Here is a 19,574-nt window from a genome sequence, read left to right as displayed (position 1 = left end):
TCTTTTAACCATATGGACCTACAGAATAAATATCAGGTGTCATTTTTACCGAAAAATTTACTACGTAGAAACGAAAGCCCCCAAAAGTTACAAAATGGCGTTTTTTTTTTCATTTTTGTCTCACAATGATTTTTTTTCCCGTTTCACCGTAGATTTTTGGGCAAAATGACTGACGTCATTACAAAGTAGAATTGGTGGCACAAAAAATAAGCCATCATATGGATTTTTAGGTGCAAAATTGAAAGAGTTGTGATTTTTTAAAGGCAAGGAGCAAAAAACGAAAATGCAAAAATGGAAAAACCCCTAGTCCTTAAGGGGTTAACATACCAGACATTTTGGTAACACTGGCTATATCTGTTGCTTATATGCAATTGTGCATATAAGTAAAATCAAACAGTTGTAACATTTGTCAACAAAACTTTTTATTGATTTTAAATGTATGATAAACTTTTTAATAAACTATATCTCATGCAGGTATTATGACTGTAAAGCAACCGTCCTGCGTAAAATAAAAAAAAAACAAGGAATTCAGGAAGTGGGAGCAGGAGTTCCGGAACCATCTCCTGCCAGAGGGTCGGAGTGAGACAGGCCTTGGTGGTCCTCATATGTCGCCTGAATCCGAGAGTGCTGGCGGTGAGTAAAAAAATAAAAATAAATTATTATTATTATTAATAATTACTTGTTCAAAAAATATAAAACAATCATACTAATCCCAAACATACACACACCCACATATATATATATATATATATATATATATATATATATATATGTATATATACATATATGTGTATATATATATATATATATGTGTGTGTATATATTGGTATATATATATATGTATGTATATATATATATATATATATATATATATATATATATATACAGACAAAGAATAAGTCAGCCAGCACTTTAGTTGATACCAAACTATTATATGGACCTGGCCTACACCATAGCTGTATAGCTCTCCGTTTTAACTGCATATTCATGTTTCACCTATATCCTTGTGCTGGCAGTGTGCTGCTGCATACTTCTGTTGCTGTATATCTAGCCTAGTAGCGTGCACCTGTAGGCCAGGTCCATATAATAGTTTGGTATCAACTAAAGTGCTGGCTGACTTATTCTTTGTCTGTATTGCACATACGGGGGAGTGGCTACCTCCATGTTGGCCTTGCACCCCACCCACCTCTATCAGGTGTGTATATAAGGTGTCTTGGATGTTCCAGACCCTGCCATGCTTACTGAACTGTTCACACAGAGGCATATTCACAGTGTAGGGTCCGTCCCAAGGAGGCCACCTTATCGCGGTGGGACGGTCCAAGCTATTTGACCGCCGGCGGAGACAAATTTGCGAGCTAAGTGCCTTACTATTTCATAGTTTCACATTTGCATCTATTACACCATAGCTGTATAGCTCTCCATGTTTTAACTGCATATTCATGTTTCACCTAAATCTGGTAGTGTGCTGCTGCATTCTTCTGTTGCTATATATATGTATATATATATATATATATATATATATATATATATATGTGTATATATTGGTGTATATATATATATATATATATATATATATGTATATAGATAGATAGATATAAATAAAATATTCATATATATATATATATATATATATATATATATAGATACATACATATACAGTTTATACACACACACATATATATATATTTGTGTGTGTGTGTGTACACACATGCATACATAAATAGATATCGAACAATCAAGAGAATGCAGCATCTCCAGACCCACAACACTCCAAAATGCTGAAATAGTGATGAGTTTATTTCCTCAGAGGTTAATAATATAATATTTTAGTATCTTCTTCTTTACCTATGATGAAATAAACTCATTACTTTTTCACCATATTGTAGTTTATTTATTTATTTAAGCTTTAAGAACTTATGATGGCAGCTAATCAAAGTAATGAGACACACTGTAATGTAAACTTTCTTACTGTTTCAGTCAAAACATTACTAATTAATTATTTTTTTTTTTTTTTTTTTTTTTCAGATCAACCAGGTCCATCTGCAGGGAGGATGGTCCGCCATCAAAACTTGCCCCAATCACCTGTCCTGTCCTCAGCATCGGCTGAGATAGATGAGGAGGAGGAGGTGTCCCCAGGTGAACAACACCAACCACTCTCCCCCAACCCTAGCTCCTGGCTCTGTCCCAAGGGATACTTACCTGCAGCTTGCTAAAGAAATCCAAAGGCTGGCCAAGGAGAACAGGAACATGTCGCGCGAATTGCGCCGGATGAATCGCACCATGGTTGAACTCCACCGATCACAAAAACAAGAGTTCCAAGCCCTGTTGGCCAAACAAATGGGAGAATTTCAGGCCATGTTGTCCCACCATAGCCAACAACAGATGCAGGCGATGCATGATTTGAGGGTGGACGTTATGCCCCATAAGCAGCAGCAATACCCCAAAAAAAAACTGAAATATACGGGACTAAATTATTTCGCCTTGTTGATATGTTTCAGTTGTTGTTCTGTTTAAGATATGTTATTATTACTACTGCAGCATTGAAGGCCTTGGCCATTCAAGAAAAAAAAAAACATTTTTTTCTTTATCCTGTGTGGTGTCTAAATTATTACTAACATTACATTATTTTTATTTCCACTTTTTTTTTTTTTTGTGTTGTCCACATCTTGGGGGAGATTTATCAAGACCTGTCCAGAGGAGAAGTTGCCCATAGCAACCAATCAGCTCGCTTCTTTAATTTTTTAACAAGGCCTGTGCTAAATGAAAGAACCAATCTGACTGGTTGCTATGGGCAACTGGGCAACTTTTCCTCTTGGCAGGTTTTGATAAATCTGCCCCCTTGTCCACAGTGCTCTCTGCTGACACCTTTGTCCGTATTAGGAACTGTCTAGAGCAGCAGGAACTTTGCTATGAAAATGTTATTCTAATCTGGACAGTTCCTGGCTGACATGTACAGAGGTGTCAGCAGAGAGAGCCCTGTGGACAGACTGGAGAGAAATAAATAAAAAAATAATACACTGACTTATATTTTCTATTGGCACGTACATTATTCTGCGCAGATTTGATGTACTGCATATTATGCTGCAGATTTCAATATCTGCAAAAAATAATGTACGTGTGAATTGACCATTATGCCTCTGGAATATTTGCTCCATTCATTTACTAGGGGTCCCTCTAGTGGCAGAGGCACTGTAAAGCACAACTGTTATAAAGAAAATTGATGGAATTTTAAGTTACTCACCAGTGATTTGCTGAAAGAAACTCCTTTTTTTCACCCACTTCAAGGTCCAGCAATAGGATTCCTAAATCCTGAAAGAAAGATGGAAAGGTATAAATTAAACTAAAATTAATAATGGGATATTAGGAGGGAAGGGGATGATTGACAGACCACTCACCTGTTTGAAGGGGCTGTTAAGCTTGTCACTTGCTTCACTTTTAAACAACTGGTAGTAACGGGAAAACATTCCAACTTGTTAACGAAACTTGAACTCAAGGGTAACTGCAGTGTTCAACTTTAACTGAAGAGGTAACTTCAACTTTTTAACTTGTTTCAAAGTTTAGGGCTGGGTACCCTAACTTTGGCAAATTGACTTTAAAAAAAGTCATCTGCTCCATGAGCTGAGGGGACAGTTGAGAACGCTGTGGGCATAGAATGTTCCCGGTGACAGAAAATACCTGCTCACTTTGCACAGAGGTTGGGGGGCAGGATAGGAGCTCCTGGGCCACCATGCTTAGAGCAGGCCAAATAGCCCTCTTTTCGTCCCAATATTTCATGGCATCGGCAGTGGGAAATATATTTGGTTCAGACACATAAATTTTGACCATGTCTGCCACCTTGTCTCTTGGTATCCGAGAGGGTTGTCTGGTTTGTCCAACCAGGCTTTGCAATGTCTCTGCCCAAAAGTCTGCAGCTCTTGAGGAGGTTGTAGCAGTGTTGCTGATGGTTGCTGAGATTTCTGCAGGCTCATCTTCCTCTGCTTCTTCCTCCTCATCATGCCTCTCTTGTCCCACATCTAATAGTCTCTGTCTGTCACACACCTTGATGATTAATTTGTCCCTCCAGCTTGTTAGGGCATTTGCTTGGAGAGCCATTTTGCCCTTAATCCGGGGGTCACACATGGTGGCTAGCATTAGATCAGGGCAAGTGTCTGTCAGCTCTTTAATCCTACGCTGTAGTAGGACCTGGAGTCTCCTTACCAGTGTGGCAACATCACCAACTATATAGCCTCCAGTCAACTTCTCTCTGTTATTCAGGAAGGCATCCATTTTGGTTAACAGATGAGTAAAGAGAGGGATGACTTGCGCCAAACTTGCCTTCTCCTGGCTTAACTTTTCCGTGACCGCACGAAAGGGGCTAAGTACAGCAACCACCTGAGCAACTAAGGTCCACTCCTCCCTGCCAAATGCTCTGGTGATGCCAATATAATTTTCATGGGACTTTGCATGTATGGGTTTCTGCTGCTCTAGGATTCTTTCCAGCATTTCTAGTGTGGAATTCCACCGGGTGCTAACATCCTGTTTCAGTCTGTGTTGAGGAACACCTGCCTTACTCTGCTCCCGTCTGAGTAAGTGGCTGTCTTTAACACTCCGGTGAAAATGCCCTGCAATTTTTCTACATGAATCCAGAACTCCTGTGAGCTTTGTGTTGCTCTCTGAGGTGTCTTCCAAACCGGCCTTCACCACAAGATGGAGGACATGTGCAGAGCATCGCACACATACAAAGTTGCCATTACGCAATGCCTTTATCATTTTGGCTGCACCGTTAGTCACCACGAAACCCATCTTCGGATGTGTATCTCCGTGTTCCCCAAGCCATTCTTCCACCATTTTTTTTAAGTGCTCTGGTTATGTTTTGTGAGCTGTGCTGCTCATCCAATACCTCTGCATGGAGGAGGAATGAGCGGTGGCCCTGATTTGTATTCTCAACACCAGCCCCTGTGCTTCTTGGACCTGATTTGGTTTGGGCAAGTTCAGTGACAATGGGCTGCCACCAGTGTGTGGTCAATGATAGGAAAGCATGCTGGCCACTGGGAGCACTCCACAGGTCAGTGGTTAGATGTACAGACTGTCCAGCAGCTTTTCCCAGCTCCTCTTTTCCACACACGATTTATACAAAGCAGGTACTATACTTCTGCTGAATGTGGTACGTGATGGTACAATATATTGGGGTGCAAGTGCCTTTAGAAGGCGTTTAAAAGGTTCCCCTTCCACCATGTTAAATGGAGCCCCCCCAATGGCTATGAGCTCACCTATAAGGCGGGTAATCTTGCGGGACTGTTGGCGGGAAATCCCCCTGGGATGAAAACCAGTAAACTGTTCTATGGTGGACTGGTTTCCTTTACTGGGATGAACAACAGCTTCAGCCCCTTGCCCCTTTTCTAGGTTATCTGAGGCTGAACTCATAGTAGCACTGGAACTAGCACTACTACTTCCCTTTCTTTTACTTGGTGGAGCTGCCAAACCACTTTCTTCTCTCATCAACACTGCCTTGTGGTGTGTCCTCAGATGGTTATCCATTCCTGCATTGGTGAGATGCCCCAAGACTTTGCCACAACTTACTTCCTTGCCACATAGCTTACATTTGGCCAAGCGACCATCCCCAACTGTTATGAAATGCTCCCATACCTTAGATTTGCGGTTACCACTGACACTGGGTTGTGCTGATGGGGAAGGTTTTTCTGGAAGGGGAGTGCTCTTGGAAGCAGTAGCTAAAGTCCTTGTACTGGTGACAGTGGCAGTCTTTGCATGGGAGGGTGTATCCACAACTATGGAGCCAGAGGAGGATGGTGGTGATTGAGATTCTTGATAGTCATCATCAATGTCATGTACGAATAGTAGTGGCAAAAAAGGTTTATCTGGTGCAATACTGGACCATGGTACCTCCTCTTCTACAATGCCAATGTTCACATCTGCAAGGGCAGGACTGACATGCATGATGTTGTCTATTTCTGTGTCAGAGCCTTCTTGATGGACATTTAGGGCCACCTCAGCATCAGTAATGGCTGTCTCATTTTCTGCTAGAGTCTCCGTCTCCACATGGCAGATGTCTCTGATTGGTTGCCTAGAAGTTTGGCCACTGGAAGACTTGGCAGCAGGCCTTGCTGATGTCCTCTTATAAAAAATGGCAGCTGTTACCTTTGGCTTCTTGGTAACACCTTGTCCTCTAGCTGTCTCTGTGTCACTGGGGAAGTCTTCCTCAGGGGATCTGTCCATCTCTACAAGCACTGTGAGTCACTGTTAACACCAGTAAAACTTTCACAGGAATAAAGAAAAGTTCCTCAATGTCCGTGAAAAACACAGGATGTAGAAGGACACCCCGATTGGCTGACTAATGTCATGTGATAACAAACTCTGTAAAGTGACCAATCAAATAAATGGAGAAAATTATTCCTTAGTTTCGATTTCGTCAACTAATAACGAATGCATTCCGTAATTAACAAATCAAGTCCTTGTTTATTCTGGGACAAGGGTCACGTGACGAGAGGATGTGATCTCGTCAGCTCCGCCCGCTCCAGGGCTCTCTCCCTCCTCTCCCCCCACCCCCCAGGAGGCATGATGCTGACCCTGGGACGAACGTCCCTGATTAGGGCGAAAAAAGAAAGAAAAAGAGGAAAGAGAGAAAAAATAAAAAAGGAAACCACCTGACGGACGGATCTGCTCCCCGCTGTGGTATGGAGATGGAGGTGTCCGGTGTGGGAGGGGGTGTGGCGGCCTCGCTGCAGTGGACAGTAGTGGTGGAGGTGAACGAGCTGAGAGGCGCACAGTCAGCAGAAAAGAGATCCGGCAGGAAGAAGAGGAAGGAGACGGAGCGCAAGCACGAGTGGTGCAAAGCAGCTGGGGGGACCACGTGAGCGGGCTCGGCGTGCGACGGAACACGCCGGCCGCTCCGGGTGCCCTGCAATCAGCTCGGGTAACAGAGGCCAGGATCAGCGTGGTGAGCTTGAATCTATTCATTTTAACTGAAGTCCGTTGTAGGAAAGCTTTTCTGAAATGCAGGCTGGCAATGGCAGTCTATGAGAGTCTGGTGGGGTATACCTCCTCACCCTGGTTACAGATGATAGGATAAGCATGTGAGATCAAGAAATCTGGATGAGCTACTGTACTAAAAGTGGTGGAGGGGGGGCAGAGGTGTGTCGGAGCTATCACAGTTTTGGAACTATAAAGTGACTTCGCCCCCCCCCTCCCTATACCTCTATACCCCTTATAATCCTCCAGCTACCCCTCCTCTATATGGATAATGTTGTTAAGAGTATATGTGAACATGATCGGTAGTCCGAGGACTGGTTATATAAGCTGATTACCTTATGTGGAGGAATTTTTCAGCTATCCCCAAGGTGAAACAAAAACGTATTAACCGAAGGCATCGGTAGAGAGGAGGAGGTGTATATTGAAAAGTATTGCTCTGTCTGAATTTATAAAATAACTCACTGAAGAAAGATGAGCTGGTGACTCTCTGTTATTGAATGGTGTATGGTTTTTTGCAGGACGTATGCATTCAGATTTACAGCTTAGAGCCTGCAGAGTTGAACAACAGAACTGTAAGTCTATTACTTTTTTAAAAAAACCTTCACGCCTCAAGGGGGGGAAAAGGTAAGAAAGCACTATGCACCTTTTTTGCCTCTTTTCTGTGCAGGTGTTTTCCTTGAGTATAACATAAAAAAGCCAAACAAATTAATATGGCTCCCAAGATCCAGCCTAGGAGATCGGGCGGGAATGTTACAGGAGAAGCAGGCAAAATGGATAAATTTCTAAAATCACCTAAAGAAACAATTAAAACCAGAACACAAAGACATGGGGATAGCATGTATGGCTCTAGATATGCAGCCCTTCAGGAGGAAGGAGTAACAGAGGAGGGAGAGAGTGAAGATGTGAATAATTCTATGCTAACTTCCATATTAAGTGGTGTGGAAAAAAGTAATAAAGCATTAGAAAACTTAACAGTACAAGTGGGCAGTCTCAGCTCAGACGTGAGTTTTATCCGTGAAGATATAAAAAAGGTGAAAGAAAGAGTGGGGAAAATAGAGAACATGGTGCCCCAGATGGACGGTAAACTACAAAGCATTGAGAAAGTGCAGGAAGAACTCACAAAGGAAAATAATTTCTTAAAAAGGAAGATAGAAGATTTAGAGGATAGATCAAGGAGGGCTAATGTAAGCGTTATTGGCCTTCCGGAAGGGGAAGAAGGAGCTGACCCTATTGCCTTCTGCACAAAATGGCTAGCTGACACCTTTGGAGAACGTACGTTTTCAACCTGTTATGTTATAGAAAGAGCCCACAGGATACCATATACCAAACCACCGCCCGGAGCTTTGCCTAGGACTTTACTGCTAAAATTTATGTGTGCTAAAGATAGAGACACCCTATTGAAGTTATCAAGGGAGAGGGGAAAAATTGAAGTTGGGAGCGCGGGTGTTTTTTTTTTATCTGGATTTTTCAAAAGAGACTCAAAGGAAAAGAATGGAGTATAGAGATATTAAGAAGAGACTCCATAATTTGAATATTGCTTTTTCCTGTTATTCCCAGCCCGTTTGAGGGTGGTTCAAGACAGCCTGGAAATCGGTTAGAAGTAGAGATGACGGAGTAAAAGAGTATGGAGACCCAGGGTAGCCAAGGAGGTAAAATGTTAGTATGGAATATTAAAGGTATTAAGGAGAGGAAGAAAAGAGTAGCTATTATGGATAGGGTTAAAAATTATCTACCTGCAGTGGTATGCTTGTTAGAAACACATTTAACAAAAGAATCTGTCCATCTAATGAAAAAGAAATGGGCTGTTCAGGAATTCCCCTCATTTAGAACAAACTACTCATCGGGGGTCTCGGTGTTGATTCACGGTAAAATGAATATGCAGGTTAAAAATGCTCGCTGTGATGATAGAGGGAGATTTGTTTTTCTCCACGTAGAGTGGAATATGGTACAAGTTATTCTTGCTTTTGTTTATATTCCTCCCCCTTTCAAAACAGAGGTATTGGTTAATCTGGTGAATTTTTTAAGTGATAAAAATTACAAAGATGTATATATTATCGGGGATTTTAACTCAGTAATGGATAACAAAAGGGACCGGAGAGGAGGAGTAATGAGGGAGGGGAGGAATGTCCTGGCAGATTTTTGTAAAGAAGTAGGATGGAGAGATGTATGGAGAAACCTGAATCCTTTGCGAGAAAATTTTTCCTGTTTTAATTTGAGCCATAAAACTGCATCACGTATCGATTTGATTCTGGCCAATGATAGTGGAGCAAGGGGTATTAGAAAAATTGTTTATGAGCCCAAGGGCTTGTCTGATCACTCCATGGTGGTTGTAGTTTCGGTGGTGAAGATCGGGTCCCCCCCCAGAATATGAATAGAAATATTAATCCGCATTGGTTTGAGGTGGAAGACGTGACAAAGGGTATAGAGGAGGAGATTAAATGGTTTTGGGCTACAAACAAAGGTTCGGCCGATATATTTATGGTTTGGGATGCTATGAAAGCATATTTGAGGGGGATTTTGTCCCGAAATATAACCCAGTTTAGGAGGAAAGTAAGGAAGAAAGAAGATAACTTGGTAGATCAGATAAAAAAATTGGAGGAAGTTTATGCAACTGATGCCAGAGATGAGAACTGGGGAAAACTGGAACAAGCGCAAAAAAGAATATAAAGAGTTAATGCTTGAGAAGGCACAACATAGGATTTTTTTCTGGGGACAAAAATGCTATGCGGAAGGGGGGAAATCAAATAAGTGGCTCTCTGGTATAATAAAAAATCTAAGGGAAAATACGGAAATTACTAATTTAGAAAATAAGCAGGGATTAATAGTAACAGATCAAGAGGAGATAAGGAAGATAGCGATGGAGTATTATCAAACATTATATGAATCTGAAGGGGTAAAATCAGAATCGGAGATTAAAACATTCTTACAAAATTTAGTTCTGCCAAGTTTAAATGAGGAGGGGAAGAGGAAAATGAATGAGGGGATTAGCCTGGGGGAAGTCCAAGAAGCATTGAGAACATGTGCAGGGAATTCCGCCCCAGGGTCTGATGGGTTCTCATTTGATTTTTATAAAAGATTTCATGGGTCTCTGTTGCCCTGCTTGATGGAGATTATTAATGAATCCTTGGAAAGAGGGGCTATGACCCCTTCAATGTCTGAAGCAGTGATAATATTGATCCCCAAGAAGGGGGGCAACAGGGAAAAGATGGAGAATTACCGTCTTATATCACTATTGAATACGGATTACAACATTTTTGCAAAATTATGGACAGGAAGATTAAAAAAGGTTTTGGGTGAGATGATAGGGCAAGAACAAAGGGGTTTTATGGTAGGTAGGAATATGTTTTCCAATATACACAGGACATTCCTTAACATTCAAACACGTGGAGGGGATCCCCGCTCCATCCTGTCGTTGGACACAAACAAAGCTTTCGACAGGGTGGAGTGGGGTTTCCTCTTTGGGGTGGTGGAAAGATTTAGTTTGGGCACTTTATTCTTAAAAGCTATAAAAATGGTTTATTCAGCTCCTATAGCAAAAATTAGTATTAATGGGAAATTTACGAATACGTTTTAAAAAAAAAGAGGTTCAAGACAGGAATGTCCGTTATCACCTTTATTATTTGCACTCTTTATAGAGCCACTAGCAGCTATGGTTAGGAACACAGAAGTCTTTCAAGGGTTTGGGGTACAAGGGGATAGAGAAAGAATGTTATTATATGCCGATGATGTGCTTTTGTTTGTTAGGAATCCGGTAGAGAAAGTACAGGAAGTGATTAGGTTAGTGGAAAAATTTGGATATTTCTCAGGAATTAAAATTAATTGGCAGAAGTCCGGTCTCATGCCTTTGGATGAAGAAATTGAGGTCCCTATTGGCCCTGTAAAAGTACTAAGACTTAATGATAGTTTGGAATATCTGGGTGTTAAGATCTCTAGCGCTGTCTTGAATTTTGAGAGATTAAATTTGGACCTCTGTTGGGGAAGGTAAGGGGAAAGGTAAATACATGGAGGAAAATGAGATTGGGAATGGCAGATAGAATAGGACTGCTGAGAATGGTATTACTCCCCATGATAACACATTATTTGAGAGCTTCTCCCATATGGATTAAAAATATTTGGTTTAAAAAATTGGAAAGTATATTAAACAATCTTATATGGGGTGGAAAAAGAGTCAGGATCAAGAGTCAATATTTGTACCATCCCTTAGAGGAAGGAGGGCTGGGTCTCCCTAATTTTCAGCAATACTTCATAGCATCCCAACTAACATTGGTTATTCAAGAGCAACAAACACTATTGGATTATTTGAAAAGGGGGTGTAAGAAATATGGGTCCATATGGGAGTGGTTGGAGAGTGGGAGTTTGAAGAAGGGTGTAGAAGAGGAGAACGTAGCTAAAGATTTATTGGTACAAGTATGGGATAGTATGAAGTCAGCAACAGGGATAATGAGTAGTGTGTGTGGTGTACCCCCTTATGGGAAAATGAGAACTTCCCAGAAATAAAGAAAATTGCAGAATATGTGAATTGGGAAGATAAAGGAATTAGGTTGTTAGAGCAGGTTTGCACAAATGGGGAAATAATAGATTGGGAATGTTTGAGTGAACGCTTTAATCTAAAAAATACTAATTACTTTGGTTATGTACAGTTAAAAGACGCCTTGGGACAGCAAAAACCGAAAGGGAAATTAAAGGTAGGGTGTTATCACATTACAGAATATATTAAAAGTGCACAGGGGGGGGGAAAGGAAAATAATGAGTACTTTATATAAAATGTTAGGTCAGAAGGGTTGGGAGGACGTAGTCAAACAGTTAGGACAGGCACTGGATATAGGTGGAATTTCAGAAGAAGAGTGGAAATTGGTGTTAAAGAATATTAGAAGAACAACGATCAATGCAAATAATAGGGTGTCTTTTTTGATGTTAGTAAATCGGGCACAGTACTCACCGCAATTTTTGTATAAAATTAATGTTAGGGAAAATGCACAATGCCCCAAGTGTGGGTTTGAGGGAAGTAATTGGTTACATATGGTATGGAATTGCACGAAGTTGCTAAAATTTTGGAGTGTAGTGTTTGAAACTATTAAAGCTAGAATAGGCATGGTATTGCTCTTTGAACCTAAGGTTGCAATTTATGGACTAGGAACAATGGGAACGAAGCATACTGATATTATACTTGGAATATTGGGAGTGACAAAGAATTTGATTCTTAGGAAATGGTTGGCCCCAGCGGTTCCATCAAGGGAAGAATGGTTAGGAGGTATAAATAAGGTTAGAACTTATGAGTTGTTGTGGTTCAAGGACAGTGAAAGAAATAAAAAAATCGAGAATAAATGGCTACCCTGGGAGAAAGGAGAAAGTAGATAGTGAAAAGGAGTAAAGAGTAAGAGAGGAGTAGGGAAAGGAAGGAAGTCAATGGATTTCGGGCAGGCTTTCTTAAGGGGAGGGAGGGAAAAGGGAGGGGGAGGGGTTTTGTTTTTTTGCTTTGTGATAATGATGTAAGCATTAATGGACTTTGTACGTATTAAATTTATAATTAAAAAAACAAAAAAAAACAAATGCATTCGTAATTAACGAATGCATTCGTACATAACTAATGCATTCGTACATAACGAATGCATTCGTGAGTAACAAATGCATTCGTGAGTAACGAATGCGTACGTTATTTACAGACTGCATTGTTTGTTAACAAGAGTCAACATTCGTAATTATCGAATGCATATGTTAATCGCCATTCGGATCTTAACGAATATCGTCAGATTGGCATTCGTTAATACGGCATTTTCGTAAAGACCCGATATTTTATGTTTGGCACATTACGAATATCGTCAGATTAGCATTCGTTAATGGGGTGTTTTTGTAAACATCCGATATTTCATGTTCGTTTTTCGGGATCGTCCGAAAATAACGAAAATCACACTTTTTGTTATTTTAGCGATTCGTTCCGAAACGAAATGCACATGTCTATATTAGAAAGGATATTACAAGAGGAGAAGGTTTGTTACAGTTTGTCACCCCAGTAGTAAGGAGTTTACATGAGGAGAAGGTTTGTTACAGTGTGTCACCCCAGTAGTAAGGAGATTACATGAGGAGGGGGTTTGTTACAGTGTGTCATCTCAGTAGTAAGGAGATTACATGAGGAGGGGGTTTGTTACAGCGTGTCACCCCAGTAGTCAAGAGATTACAGTAGGAGGAGGTTTGTTACAGTGTGTCACCCTAGTAGTAAGAAGATTACATGATGATGGGGTTTGTTACAGTGTGTCACCCCAGTCGTAAGAATATTACATGAGGATGGGGTTTGTTACAGTGTGTCACCCCAGTAGTAAGAAGATTTCATGAGGAGGAGGTTTGTTACAGTGTGTCACCCCAGTTGTAAGAAGATTACATGAGGAGGGTTTATTTTTTACAGTGTGTCTCCCAAGTAGTAAGAAGATTACATGTGGAGGAGGTTTGTTACAGCGTGTCACCCCAGCAGTAAATTAATAACTTGAGGATGGGGTTTGTTAAAGTGTGTCAACCCAGTAGTAAGGAGATTAGATGAGTTTGTTACAGGGTGTCACAAGGATTACACAAGGAGTAGGTGTGTTACATTGTGTCACCCCAGTAGAAAGGAGATTACATGATTAGGAGGTTTGTTACAGTGTGTCACCATAGTAGTAAGGATATTTCATGGGGAGAAGGTTTGTTACAGTGTGTCACCCCAGTAGTAAGAAGATTACATTATGAGGAGGTTTGTTACAGTGTGTCACCCCAGTAGTAAGTCAATAACATGTGGAGGAGGTTTGTTACAGTGTGTCAGCCAAGTAGTATGAAGATTACATGAGGATGAGATTTGTTACAGTGTGTCACCATATTAGAAAGGATATTACATGAGGAGAAGGTTTGTTACAGTTTTTCACCCCAGTAGTAAGGAGTTTACATGAGGAGAAGGTTTGTTACAGTGTGTCACCCCAGTAGTAAGGAGATTACATGAGGAGGGGGTTTGTTACAGTGTGTCATCTCAGTAGTAAGGAGATTATATGAGGAGGGGGTTTGTTACAGCGTGTCACCCCAGTAGTCAAGATATTACATTAGGAGGAGGTTTGTTACAGTGTGTCACCCTAGTAGTAAGAAGATTACATGATGATGGGGTTTGTTACAGTGTGTCACCCCAGTCGTAAGAATATTACAGGAGGAGGGGGTTTGTTACAGTGTGTCACCCCAGTAGTGAGTAGATTACATGATGAGGAGGTTTCTTACATTGTGTCACGCCAGTTGTAAGAAGATTACATGAGGATGGGGTTTGTTCCAGTGTGTCACCCCAGTAGTAAGAAGATTTCATGAGGAGGAGGTTTGTTACAGTGTGTCACCCTAGTAGTAAGAAGATTACATGAGGAGGGTTTATTTTTTACAGTGTGTCTCCCAAGTAGTAAGAAGATTACATGTGGAGGAGGTTTGTTACAGCGTGTCACCCCAGCAGTAAATTAATAACTTGAGGATGGGGTTTGTTAAAGTGTGTCAACCCAGTAGTAAGGAGATTAGATGAGTTTGTTACAGGGTGTCACAAGGATTACACAAGGAGTAGGTGTGTTACATTGTGTCACCCCAGTAGTAAAGAGATTACATGATGAGGAGGTTTGTTACAGTGTGTCACCCCAGTAGTAAGAACATTTCATGAGGAGGAGGTTTGTTACAGTGTGTCACCCCAGTAGTAAGGAGATTACATGAGGAGGGGGTTTGTTACAGTGTGTCATCCCAGTAGTAAGAAGATTTCATGAGGAGGAGGTTTGTTACAGTGTGTCACCCTAGTAGTAAGAAGATTACATGAGGAGGGTTTATTTTTTACAGTGTGTCTCCCAAGTAGTAAGAAGATTACATGTGGAGGAGGTTTGTTACAGCGTGTCACCCCAGCAGTAAATTAATAACTTGAGGATGGGGTTTGTTAAAGTGTGTCAACCCAGTAGTAAGGAGATTAGATGAGTTTGTTACAGGGTGTCACAAGGATTACACAAGGAGTAGGTGTGTTACATTGTGTCACCCCAGTAGTAAAGAGATTACATGATGAGGAGGTTTGTTACAGTGTGTCACCCCAGTAGTAAGAACATTTCATGAGGAGGAGGTTTGTTACAGTGTGTCACCCCAGTAGTAAGGAGATTACATGAGGAGGGGGTTTGTTACAGTGTGACACCCCAGTAGTAAAGAGATTACATGGAAAGAAGGTTTATTATAGTGTGTCACCCAAGTAGTAAGTTAATAATATGAGGATGTTTTTTTTTTTTTTTTTTTTTAACAGTGTGTCATCCCAGTAGTAAAGAGATTACATGAGGAGGCGGTTTGTTACATTGTGTCAACCCAGTAGTAAGGAGATTATGTGAGCAGGAGGTTTGTTACAGTGTGTCACCCCAGTAGTAAAGAGATTACATGGAAAGGTGGTTTGTTACAGTGTGTCACCCCATTAGTAAGTTAATAACATGAGGAGGAGGAGGTTTATTACAGTGTGTCACCCCAGTAGTAAGGAGATTACGTGAGGAGGTTTGTTACAGTGTTTCACCCCAGTAGTAAGGAGATTACATGAGGAGGAGGTTTGTTACAGTCTGTAACCCAAGTAGTAAGGAGATTACAAGATTAGGGGGTTTGTTACAGTGTGTCACCCCAGTAGTAAGGAGATCACATGAAGAGGAGATTTGTTACAGTGTGTCACCCCAGTAGTAAGGAGATTATATGAGGAGGTGGTTTGTTACAGTGGGTCAGCCCAGAAGTAATGAGATTACATTAGAAAGGAGTTTTGTTACTGTGTGTCACCCCAGTAGTAAGAAGATTACATGAGGAGGAGGTTTGTTACAGTATGTCACCCCAGCAATAAATTAATAACATGAGGATGGGGTTTGTTAAAGTGTGTCACCCCAGTAGTAAGGAGATTACATGAGTTCCTTACAGTTTGTCACCCAAGTAGTAAGGCGATTACATGAGAAACAGGTTTGTTACATTGTGTCCCCACAGTAGTAGGGAGAATATATGAGGAGGTGGTTTGTTACAGTGAGTCACCTCAAGTGACCTTCCTGGGCAAAGGGACCCGTACATCCACCTGGCCAACAACCGGGACTTTGATATTTTTTATTTCGCCTCCAGAGGTCCGGGGCGCCTAGCTAAACCACCCCACCAATGTTTGCCGACTCGCCCGACGCTTTTGCAACCGCCGCCGGGGGGTCCGCGTCACCAATCCTGTGCCCAAGGACGGCACGCCCTGCCTTGATACAGGGACCCGCGCCTCCCGCCCTTATAGCGTCTCTGGTTCTCTGCATTTCAAAAGTCTACAGGCATGGAAGACCCTTCCAGAAGTCTTGCCCATGATCGTTTACCCTCCTCGCATCTCCCCCTGGCCGACAGCGCCCGCCGATGTTTGTTGAGTCGCCCGATGCTTCTGCCCCCCGCTGACGGGGTGTCCGCGTCACCGATCCTGTGCCCAAGGACGGCGCGCCCTGCCTGGGTACAGGGACCCATGCCTCCCGCCCTTATAGCCTCTCTGGTTCTCTGCATTTCAAAGGTCTACAGGCATGGAAGCCTGTCAGGGGACCGTCCTGGAGGCTTCACCCGGGAACCGCCCAGCCCCAGGTCGGGTACATGAACCAGCCCAATCCCCTTGGAAAATACAAAGGGAGAAACCAGAAGTTTCGTCCCCAGGGGAGCCCGCGCTCGGCCCTGGCGTACCCTGAGGGAGCCGCCGAGTGCGGGCTCCCCTGGGGGGCAAACCTCCTCGGCGGATCGCCCTCCGATGTATCCTTACTCGCCCGACGCTTCCGCTCCCCGCCGCCGGGGGGTCCGCATCACCGATCCTGTGCCCAAGGACGGCACGCCCTGCCTTGATACAGGGACCAGCGCCTCCCGCCCTTAAAGCCTCTCTGGTTCTCTGCATGTCAAAAGTCTACATGCATGGAAGAACCTTCCAGAAGCCTTGCCATGTTCGGTTGACCATCCTGGGCATAGGGACTCGCATCTCCCCCTGGCCGACAACCTAGACTTTGTCATTTTTAATTTCGCCTCTGGGGGAGCCGAGGCGCCTCAGCGGACCGCACACCGATGTTTGTTGACCGCTGCCGGGGTGTCCGCGTCACCGATCCTGTGCCCAAGGACGGTGTGCCCTGCCTGGGTAAAGGGACCTGCGTCTCCCACCCTTATAGCCTCTCTGGTTCTCTGCGTGTCAAAGGTCTACATGCATGGAAGCCTGTCAGGGGACTGTTTAAGAGGCTTCGCCAGGGGACCGCCCGGCACCGGGTCGGGTACATGAACCAGCCTATTCCCCCTGGAAAATACCAAGGGAGAAACCGGAAGGCTTCTGCTCCCGGATGCTGAGGGGTCCGCATCTCCGATCTTGTGCCCAAGGACGGCGCGCCCTGTCTGGGTACAGGGACCCGCCCTTATAGCCTCTCTTGTTCTCTGCGTGTCAAAAGTCTACAGGCATGGAAGATCCTTCCAGAGGCCTTGCCATGTTCGGTTGACCATCCTGGGCATAGGGACTCGCATCTCCCCCTGGCCAACAACCTTGACTTTGTAATATTTCATTTCGCCTCTGGAGGACCGAGGCGCCTCAGCGGACCGCACGCCGGTGTTTGTTGCCTCACCCGACGCTTCTGCTCCCTGCTGCCGGGATGTCCGTGTCACCGCTCCTATGCCCAAGGATGGCGCGCCCTGCCTTGGCACAGTGACCCGCGCCTCCCACCCTTATAGCCTCTCTGGTTCTCTCCGTGTCAAAGGTCTACAGGCATGGAAGCCTGTCAGGGGACTGTTTCAGAGGCTTCGCCCGGGGACTGCCCAGCCTCGGGTCGGGTACCTGAACCAGACCAATTCCCTGGAAAATACCAAGGGAGAAACCGGAAGGTTCGTTCCCAGGGGAGCCCGCGCTCGGCCCTAGCGTACCCTGAGAAAGCGGCTGAGTGCGGGCTCCCTTGGAGGGCGAACCTCCTCGGCGGACCTCCCTCCGATGTATTCTTACTCACCCGACGCTTCCGCTACTCGCCGCCGGGCAGGGGGAGGGTCCGCATCACCGATCCTGTGCCCAAGGATGGTGCCCCCTCCATGGGTGCAGGGAAACGCGCCTCCCGCCCTTATAGCCTCTCTGGTTCTCTGCATGACAAAAGTCTACATGCATGGAAGAACCTTCCAGAAGCCTTGCCATGTTCGGTTGACCATCCTGGGCATAGGGACTCTCATCTCCCCCTTGCCGACAACCTGGACTTTGTAATTTTTCATTTCCCCTCTGGGGGAGCCGAGGCGCCTCAGCGGACCGCACACCGATGTTTGTTGACCGCTGCAGGGGTGTCCGCGTCACCGATCCTGTGCCCAAGGACGGTGTGCCCTGCCTGGGTAAAGGGACCTGCGCCTCCCACCCTTATAGCCTCTCTGGTTCTCTGCGTGTCAAAGGTCTACAGGCATGGAAGCCTGTCAGGGGACTGTTTAAGAGGCTTCGCCAGGGGACCGCCCGGCCCCGGGTCGGGTACATGAACCAGCCTATTCCCCCTGGAAAATACCAAGGGAGAAACCGGAAGGCTTCTGCTCCCGGACGCTGAGGGGTCCGCATCTCCGATCTTGTGCCCAAGGACGGCGCGCCCTGTCTGGGTACAGGGACCCGCTCTTATAGCCTCTCTTGTTCTCTGCGTGTCAAAAGTCTACAGGCATGGAAGATCCTTCCAGAGGCCTTGCCATGTTCGGTTGACCATCCTGGGCATAGGGACTCACATCTCCCCCTGGCCAACAACCTTGACTTTGTAATATTTCATTTCGCCTCTGGAGGACCGAGGCGCCTCAGCGGACCGCACGCCGGTGTTTGTTGACTCACCCGACGCTTCAGCTCCCTGCTGCCGGGATGTCCGTGTCACCGCTCCTATGCCCAAGGATGGCGCGCCCTGCCTTGGTACAGTGACCCGCGCCTCCCACCCTTATAGCCTCTCTGGTTCTCTCCGTGTCAAAGGTCTACAGGCATGGAAGCCTGTCAGGGGACTGTTTCAGAGGCTTCGCCCGGGGACCGCCCAGCCTCGGGTCAGGTACCTGAACCAGACCAATTCCCTGGAAAATACCAAGGGAGAAACCGGAAGGTTCGTTCCCAGGGGAGCCCGCGCTCTGCCCTAGCGTACCCTGAGAAAGCGGCTGAGTGCGGACTCCCTTGGAGGGCGAACCTCCTCGGCGGACCTCCCTCCGATGTATTCTTACTCACCCGGCGCTTCCGCTCCTCGCCGCCGGGCAGGGGGAGGGTCCGCATCACCGATCCTGTGCCCAAGGATGGTGCCCCCTCCCTGGGTGCAGGGAAACGCGCCTCCCGCCTTTATAGCCTCTCTGGTTCTCTGCATGTCAAAAGTCTACATGCATGGAAGAACCTTCCAGAAGCCTTGCAATGTTCGGTTGACCATCCTGGGCATAGGGACTCTCATCTCCCCCTGGCCGACAACCTGGACTTTGTAATTTTTCATTTCCCCTCTGGGGGGCCTAGGCGCCTCAGGGGACCGCACGCTGATGTTTGTTGACTGCTGCCGGGGTGTCCGCGTCACCGATCCTGTGCCAAAGGACAGCGTGCCCTGCCTGGGTACAGGGACCCGCACCTCCTACCCTTATAGCCTCTCTTGTTCTCTGCGTGTCAAAAGTCCACA

General features: G+C 44.6%; 2 protein-coding genes across 4 annotated transcripts in view; one reads left to right on the top strand and one right to left on the bottom strand.

Moving 5' to 3' along the window:
- LOC130292038 (uncharacterized) overlaps positions 1 to 593 on the top strand; it is a 64,581-nt gene extending 63,988 nt beyond the window's left edge. Inside the window, exon 2 of the mRNA XM_056541472.1 lies at positions 475 to 593. The gene's annotated coding sequence lies outside the window, so the exon portion shown is untranslated. The remainder of the gene's footprint in view (positions 1 to 474) is intronic.
- Positions 492 to 6,520, bottom strand: LOC130292039 (zinc finger BED domain-containing protein 4-like). Of its 3 annotated transcripts, XM_056541474.1 has the most exons (4): positions 3,396 to 6,500; positions 3,242 to 3,309; positions 2,200 to 2,322; positions 492 to 627 (listed from the first exon to the last, which is right to left on the bottom strand). In XM_056541474.1, the coding sequence occupies exon 1, from the start codon at positions 4,825 to 4,827 to the stop codon at positions 3,541 to 3,543; it is 1,287 nt and encodes a 428-aa protein (XP_056397449.1). In that variant the 5' UTR covers positions 4,828 to 6,500; the 3' UTR covers positions 492 to 627; positions 2,200 to 2,322; positions 3,242 to 3,309; positions 3,396 to 3,540. The 3 variants fall into 3 exon arrangements, with proteins under 3 accessions (XP_056397449.1, XP_056397450.1, XP_056397448.1); XM_056541475.1 differs by having other exon boundaries at positions 3,242 to 6,520; XM_056541473.1 differs by having other exon boundaries at positions 3,242 to 6,500.
- Between the last annotated feature and the right edge of the window lie 13,054 nt (positions 6,521 to 19,574).

Source organism: Hyla sarda, chromosome 9, assembly GCF_029499605.1.
Source record: "Hyla sarda isolate aHylSar1 chromosome 9, aHylSar1.hap1, whole genome shotgun sequence".
Taxonomy (NCBI): domain Eukaryota; kingdom Metazoa; phylum Chordata; class Amphibia; order Anura; family Hylidae; genus Hyla; species Hyla sarda.
This window is presented reverse-complemented; position numbering and strand designations above follow the sequence as displayed.

Excerpts from the sequence above, each read along its gene's own strand:
- LOC130292039 (XM_056541473.1), bottom strand. The coding sequence starts at position 4,827 with ATGGTGGAAGAATGGCTTGGGGAACACGGAGATACACATCCGAAGATG.